The sequence below is a fragment of the Mus caroli genome, chromosome 5 (genome assembly GCF_900094665.2).
Source record: "Mus caroli chromosome 5, CAROLI_EIJ_v1.1, whole genome shotgun sequence".
Lineage (NCBI taxonomy): Eukaryota > Metazoa > Chordata > Mammalia > Rodentia > Muridae > Mus > Mus caroli.
The window spans coordinates 115,665,518-115,673,571 of NC_034574.1; the positions used below are offsets into that span (position 1 = coordinate 115,665,518).

General features: G+C 48.5%; 1 protein-coding gene and 1 long non-coding RNA gene across 3 annotated transcripts in view; one reads left to right on the forward strand and one right to left on the reverse strand.

The window, feature by feature from the left end:
• LOC110294272 overlaps nt 1-8,054 on the reverse strand; it is a 51,203-nt gene that overhangs the window by 7,857 nt on the left and 35,292 nt on the right. The window lies entirely within an intron of this gene.
• P2rx7 (purinergic receptor P2X 7) overlaps nt 1-8,054 on the forward strand; it is a 39,139-nt gene that overhangs the window by 5,583 nt on the left and 25,502 nt on the right. The window contains exons 1-4 of one of the 2 annotated variants that reach the window (XM_029477986.1): nt 604-817; nt 3,076-3,244; nt 4,508-4,576; nt 7,303-7,375. In XM_029477986.1, the coding sequence (XP_029333846.1) occupies nt 702-817; nt 3,076-3,244; nt 4,508-4,576; nt 7,303-7,375 (427 nt within the window). In that variant the 5' untranslated portion in view covers nt 604-701. Of the gene's footprint in view, nt 1-603; nt 818-3,075; nt 3,245-4,507; nt 4,577-7,302; nt 7,376-8,054 lie in introns of those variants that run through there. The other variant, XM_021162383.2, reaches the window with a different exon arrangement.

Consider the following 8,054-nt stretch of genomic DNA (forward strand, 5'->3'; position numbering starts at 1 on the left):
GCTTGCCTGGTCCCCTTCCTTTGGTAATCACCCATGACAGGTGACAGGTCCATCCTGCACTCTTCTCCTTCAGAGGGCTCTCACAGCTGTGTCATCTGTCCTCATCTCCGGACTGATACCCAAGGTGCTGTCTGGAACCCTTCATCATCTCAGTCATGTCAATGTAGACAGAGCTGTCAAGACCCTTGTGGTCAGGGGTGGTGGCGCGTGCCTTTAATCTTAGCACTTGGGAGGCAGAGACAGGAGGATATCTGTGAGGCCAGCCTGGTCTACAAAGCCAGTCCAGGACAGCCAAGGGTGCTGTCACACAAAGAAATCTTGTCTCGAAAAACTATGGGGGGAGGGGGGGAGAGACGGACTTGTGAAAGGCAGTGTGCAACACTGTTGCTTTGCTGATGTTCACTGCATGAAACAATGTAGCCTTCTGTAGTTTGGCCCAAGGAACTGAGCCATAAATGTGTCTGCCCTTGACCTGGGGAAGAAGATGCTCCTACAGATGCTGCCCGGCCCCATGAGTGAGGGTGTGAGTACAGGAAGCAAAGCCTGACGGGAGGCCCCAGCTCCTTGAAGAGGGAGGTCTCTCTCAGAGCTTTTGCTTTAGAGTTACCTTTGCTCAGAACTCTGGGGTTCCTTTAAAAGAAATAGGCAGACTTTGCTTCGAGTCACTTCCTCCCCTGGGGTGCTCTGAGAACCTTCTCACCATGCTGCCCGTGAGCCACTTATGCAGCCATAAATCCGGGAAAGTCCTTGAAATCCATAGCATATGGATTGGGACTCTGAAGAACACCTTCCTAGGGGCCATCTGCATCTATATCTGGTGAGTCCAGACAGAGCCAATCTCAGGGCTCCCTGGCCCAACCTCTTTCTCTACCTCCACTGCATCCCTTCTCTTCCAGGCTACCCTTACTTTGGGTGACCCTAGCTTCTCCTCTGTCTGATCTCTTCTGCCTGCCAGGTTCTCCAGTTCCTCTCAATCTCGCCCATCCTACCAGGTTCAGCTAGATTCCAGCCCCTTGATACTGTGCTTGCTCTGGGGGCTGGTGGCTTTGCATGCACTCGAAAGCACTGAACATCTGTTTCTTAGAGCTAATAGTCACTGGGATTACAGATTAGAGAATTATCACACACACACACACACACACACTCCCATTCATGGACTGAACCCATGGCCCAGAGAAGAGGCCTAGCTTCTCTTGAATCATTCCATGAAATCAAGAGTTGGTGACTGGGCCCGGGTGTGGTGGCACATGCCTTTAATCCCAGCACTTGGGAGGCAGAGGCAGGCGGATTTCTGAGTTCGAGGCCAGCCTGGTCTACAAAGTGAGTNGATTTCTGAGTTCGAGGCCAGCCTGGTCTACAAAGTGAGTTCCAGGACAGCCAGGGCTACACAGAGAAACCCTGTCTCGAAAAACCAAAAAAAAAAAATAAAAATAAGAAAAACAAAAACAAACAAACAAAAGAGTTGGTGACTGAATTGATCATTAGACTACTCTTTTTAAAGGGCAAGGCGCTGCAGACTCTCTTTGCCTCGTCCCTCCTTTGATTCATCTCTGGAATATGTTAATAGAATTTTCGTGTTCATTATGATACAAAGGTCCATTACGTTTGCAAAGCCTTTACTAGTTCGAAAAAGTTCAATCGGATTCAATCGGAGATCATCATGTGTTGCATATTCTAGAATGGGGATGATACATCAGATTGAGGTAGAGCACCAGTTGCTCTGGGATGAAGTTGCAAGGGATAGCTTGAAAGAAAATCCCAAGTATTTCTATGTGATTTGAGGCCGGGGTGAGACAGAGCACTCGTAATTGGATTTGTCTACATGTGTTCTATTGCACTCTGCATCAGACATGCTGAGTGGGTCCCAAATCTGGATTTCTAGCTCTAATGTCTTTTTTTTTTTTAAACTGTTTACATTTTGTGCGCAGTTACATGCTCATGTGCCCTGGTGTGCATGTGGAAGTCAGGGAATAATGTTCAGAAGTCAGTTCTTGCCTTCGGTCATCAGGTGGGGCCTGGGGTTTGAACCCGGGTCGTCAATTTTGTCAGCAAGTGATTTTACGCATGGAGACCACCTCACTAGACCAATGTTTTCCTTCTTTAATCCCTCCTGAAGAAACACTAGAATGTACTGTGGATAATGTAATATCGATGTGCTTCTGTGCGACTTAAGAAACAGTTCGCTGATCCAGCTCTGTGCCCTGTAAACTTATCCTTTGCCCCATTTCACTGTTTTTCTCCATAAGCATCATCCTGACCTAGATCTCTGTTCCTTTGTTTTGATATTTCTATAGGCATCTGTCTATGTGTGATATTCATCTCACCTATGGAGGTGAAATTCATAGAGCATAAAACTGACCACCTAAAAGGGGGAGGAATGAAGGACTATTTTAATGTAAAAATGTCATTTAATGTCACCAGTGTCATTTAAGAGGTACACGATATCCTGTAATAATGCCTTTGTCTAGCAATGTATTTCTGTCATCTTAAAAGGAAGTAATATACCCATTAACTGCCCTTCTCCGTTTCTCCTCTCCTGGCAACTACCCATTTTCCTTCTATATAGATTTATTGATTCTGTGCATTTCTTATAAATGCAGGGTGTGGTGGCACATGCCTTGAATCCCAGCACTCAAGAGTCAGAGCTAGGAGGGTCTTTGTGAGTTTGAAGGGTGTCCCGGTGTGGACCGGGATGACACCAGGATAGACAGGCCCTGTCTCCCTGTCTGAGAGAGAGAGAAAGAGAGAGAGAGAGAGAGAGAGAGAGAGAGAGAGAGAATGTAATCTCCTGAAACAAGAGCAAGCCAAGCCAGTGTGGCGCTGAGTCCTAGACAGAGCCATTCAACTCGACCAGAGCAGACCTCTGAGTTGAGATTGCCATCTAAAGTAGGTAGTGATAACGGGAGGGGCAGGTATGGCTGCTAGCCCCAGTTTGTAGCAGGGAGAGTCCCAAGGAAACTGAAGCAGACTGTCACCAGCAGCAGGTCCAGTGACATCCCTTCCCCCAGAATCAGCCGCCCAAACTACTGTCCTCTGTTGTGAGGAAGCCACTGAAGTTTTTTCCTCTGTCCTCAGCTTTGCTTTGGTGAGCGATAAGCTGTACCAGCGGAAAGAGCCTGTTATCAGCTCCGTGCACACCAAGGTCAAAGGCATAGCAGAGGTGATGGAGAATGTCACAGAGGGTGGGGTGACGAAGTTAGTACCCAGCATCTTTGACACTGCAGACTACACCTTCCCTTTGCAGGTAAGTGCCGGGGAATTCCGGGCCACGTTTCTGTCCCCATCCCCATCCTTAGGGGTCTAGGGCCTCATTAGAAAATAAAAATAAAAAAGAGCTTGGGACTAAGAATTGTAGCTCAACTGGTAGAACGCTTGGCTAGTAAGCACGAAACCCTGCAGCCCCAGGAGGTCAAGGCTGGAGAATCAGCTGTTCAAGGTCACCCTCCGCTGCACAGTGAGTTTGAGGTCAGCCTGGAATACATAAGACCTTGTCTCAAAAGAAAAGAGAGGCACTGGCCCTATTTAAAACCTGTGAGAAAAAAAAATCCCAACTGAGAAAACCTAAAAATGGCAAAACTGGGTCACATCCAGCTGCATCAAAGAAGATGCGTCTTTGCTTTATCCAGTCCTACCGGGCTGCTCAAAATAGCACGGAGCATCCTGGCGCGTTCCAAACACGATCTCATTCACTCACACGGGGGCGCACAGGACTTTAGGAGTAGGGTCACCGCCTGGCGATCCCAGCCTGGGTTCAGAAGGGCAGAGGGCGTGTCCTCTATGAGGCTTGCGTGTCCTGTTATTGAAAAAGGTCGCCAGGAGATGATTCTCAAGTCTTTCGAAAGAAAGGATGTGGTGACGAAGAAAGAGAAGGGGTAGACCACAGAGAAGTGTATGGTTAGCTGAGTTTGCAAAGCCGAGAAAATGAAAGCGGTTACCAAAAAAGGAGAAATAAAAGAGGGGCCGAGGAGTTAGGAACAGATGGAGGGGGAGGAACAAAATGGCCCATTCGCCACCCTCGGGAGGTAGGGCACTTGGCAAAAGCATCAGACCCAAGCTGCTATTTGTTTCCAACTAGAAACCACAAAAGCCACTGATTGCCCAGGTAGTGGGAAGCCCTGTGGCCTTCCATTAAGCCTTGAGAAATCTGAACAGCCTGCCCAGGGTGCAGCCCACACCCCACCTCCGCATCCCTGGCTCTCCAGAGTCTCGATTTAATGGGATTTTTACTGTGTCAGAAAATGACACAGCTGCTTTTGAGGCTGGCTCAGAAAATGACTGCTCTCCCTCCTTTGAAATCTCCTCCGCTCCCCCTTGCCCAGTGGGAACAGTTCCTGTGGCTTTGATATTAAGCCCTCAGCAGAGTCCGTGCGCTGCCCACGGCTGGTTTCAAAAGGCTTCCAAGAGTACAAAGGCTCGCCCCCCCTAGCACTTAGCAAAACACATTATGACAGCTTAAGGAGTTCTGCTCCCTAAGGCCTGGCCTCTGTCCCTCCATTTCTCTCTGCAGGGGAACTCGTTCTTTGTCATGACAAACTATGTCAAGTCAGAAGGCCAAGTGCAGAAGCTGTGTCCTGAGGTAAGCAGGGGACCTACTCTGATAGGACGCAGGGCTGAGATGCATTCTGGGAACGTCTGCCCACGCCCTGGTCTCGGGCTGCAGCCCAGGGGCCAGTGCAAACACCTACTCTTTCCTTTGCTGGCGCTCTGTGCAACAGCTCACAACAGTATGATTCCTGGCATGTGTGTGATCTAGTTCACATCTCACTGAAGCCTCACAAATTCAGGAGGATAACTGGAAGGCCCTATTTTATACCAGAGACTACTTAAGGCATAGCCTCACGGTACACCGTGAGCCCTCAGAAAACATGCTGCTGTTTGAACCAAGAGGATCACCCACAGCAGATGAAACCCAAGGCCTCCACAAGGCAGCCAGCCTGGAGGGCACCACATGACTCTGGGGAGGGGAGTTTAGTCTACACTACATTCTGGCCTGGACCATTCCACCTGCATGAGTGTCTCCTCTCGTTTGTCCATACTCTATCTCTGGTCCACTCAGTAAACACATCCAAGCCCTAATGTGCATCTGAACATACACAGTGTGGTCTAGCTATTCAAACTCCTGTGGACCTGAAGGGCTTCACACAGCTGGGGTTGTTATCGCAGTTCTGTGGTGGACTGATCCCTGCGGGGTGGGTTTTCTGTTGTTTTGGCTTCTTTCTCACAGAGCTGCCATTAGGCTCCTTTGGAGGCTCAAAAGTGCTGGGCTCTTCTCCCCTTCCAGGGACTCTATTAAAGAGTTTTTCCCTCCTCAGGGTCTTTCCAACAGCTCAGGAATCCCAGAGCCAAGAAGGAAGAAGGCTTAAGCCTGGAGCTGGCCTCAAGTGTTAGTTCTGCTGCCTCCTGGTAGTTCTGTGGTCATAGAGAGGCCCAGCTCAAAAGGGAGGGAAATACTTGGTCTGTCAGCCAGGAGAATGGTCAAAAAGCTCCCCAACCCATGCAACAACCACAAAACTAATAGAGTTTCTTTTAGAGATTAAAAAACAAAACAAAACAAAACCAAAACCCAAAAAATCAAAGAAAACAAACAAACCCAGAATTGGTTTATTTCCTGGGAGATCCTTCTAACTGATAAAGGAAAATCACAGTAGCCCAAGAGCATTAGCACATAATAACTCATTCATTCATTCATTCATTCATTCATTCAATGATTTTCAGGACCTATAATGAACCCAGCAGGTGGTTAGGCTAGAAAGATGTGACTTGGGGTTTGCAGGCAAAAAGAGTCACAGTTGCAGTTAGGGGTCACTTAGAGAAGGACCCTGGGGCCTGGTGGGTCACAGAAAGGAAGCAATCCAGGCAGTAAAGAGAAAATGAGTCTGAAAACTGTGTGAACTATCCACTGAGCAAGGACTACATGCTAAACCCATTCCCAAACCCATTCCACCCTCACATCCGCCATGCCAGACAAAGCAAGTTACCCTCCTTTAACAGAGGGGTCAAAGCTTAAAGGACGTGAAATGACTCAGCCAAGGCAGCACAACCCACATAGAAACCTGATCTCACATAACCCAGGAGTACCTGGACTCAAGACCTAGAACCTTGGCCTAGATCTTAGACACAAATGCCCAGATGACAATGGGCAGAGGCTATTGTGCACCGGTATTTGCTCTGTCTTTCCCAAGACTGCTGTTAGACCGGCTGCATGAAGCCAAAAATGCAGAAAGTAAAATGCTCTCATCCCTCTCCCCTTATTCTGCCCTGGAGCCCCCAGACATAGCTGACCCATTTTCTCCAGCCAGGAGCGTGCTGGTGTGTGCTGGCTGAGTCCTTTCCTCCCCACATTGCCCGCTGCATCGTGGTACCGGTCTGCTCACTTGGTTCTGTGGTGGCAAGGCCACTATAACCCTCAACCTCGCCACCTGCTCTCCACCCCAGAGACCATCCCGGAAAAGGCCTCTTGGCTGCCTTGACATCTGCTATTTACATTTTGTTTTATTCTTGTTTTTAATTGAGATAGAATCATATACTCTAAAACCCATGACTTCCAAGTATATATCATGCAAATCATCGCCCAAGTCTAGAAATTTTCTATCACCCCCACCCCAAAGAAACTTTGACTCCCCAAAACAAACTGTCCCCATTAGCGATCAATCTCTTCCACCCTCCCATGGACAGCCATCAATCTGCTCTCTGACTCTGGATTTGCCTATTCACGTGCACAGGACATTTCCCATCTAGAGAACCACACAGAACGTGTCCTCTTGTGGCTCGCTCCTTTTGCCCCACACCATGGTTTGAAGGCAGTCCACAATGTAGCATGTGTCAGGGCCTGGCTGAATAAGACGCCACATATGGGGGCCTGGGACGATGGATCAGTCTAATCTACTTACTATCAAGTGTGAGGATCTGAGTTTGATCCCCAGCATCCACATAAAGAGCAGGGTACAGCTGTGCACACTTGTAATCCTACTGTTGGGGAGACAGACTGGTGGAGCCCTGGGGCTTGGTAGTTGGCCAGCCCAGTCAAATAGGTAAGCTACAGTCTCAATGGGAGACCCTGTCTCAAATATATATATGGAAGAGTGATAGAAAAAGACAGCTGATGCTGACCTCTGGCCTACACTGAGAATGCATAAGCACACACACACAGTCCACATATGAATGTACCACCTTTTCTTGTCTCCTCTCACACTAACGGATTCGGTCTGTGTTCCCTTTCTGGCTACTGTAAGTAGTGTTGCAATGAACTGTGGAATCTTGATGGCTCACGGGTCAGTATTTACTCTCTGTTACTTCCTGCAGTATCCCAGGCGAGGTGCACAGTGCTCTTCTGACCGGCGTTGTAAAAAGGGATGGATGGACCCACAGAGCAAAGGTACTTTGCTATGGCTTTCCCTGGGCTGCTGAGAGGGGGTGGTCTGACATATTTGTGACACTCATGATGTCCAGTTTCGGGTCCTTAGTCTCTGGCTTTCAGTCGTCTTTTGCTCTACCAAATCATAGGTGAGACTTTGTCTGTCCCCTGATTTGTACCCCACAACCAGCTGAAGCCTATAAACAGGACTTCAATTCCCAGTAAGAGAAGCCAGTTAAGGGTCTAATTGTTGGAACACTTGGTGGAGAAATATGAACTTGAACCTCCAAGGACCTGGGGACTTAACTTTTCCAGTTTTACTTCTCTTTCCTTCTTCCCTTTTTCCCTCCCACCCTCTTTCCCTTCTTCCTACTTTCCTTTCTTTCTCCATTCTACCCAGATTGAACTCAGGGCTTCATGCAGGCTGGATAAGCATTGTACCACTCAGCTACAGCCTCAGCCTTGCAAAAAGACATTGCTTCGTGTTTTATCTTTAAAAGAGCAGTGATTATGCAGGTCTTTAATCCCAGCTCTCCTGAGGCAAAGGCAGAGGCAGAGGTAGAGGCAGAGAGGCAGAGAGGCAGAGAGAGAAGAGGCAGAGAGAGAGGAGAGGCAGAGAGAGGAGAGGCAGAGAGAGGAGAGGCAGAGAGAGGAGAGGCAGAGAGGAGAGGCAGAGAGAGGAGAGGCAGAGAGAGGAGAG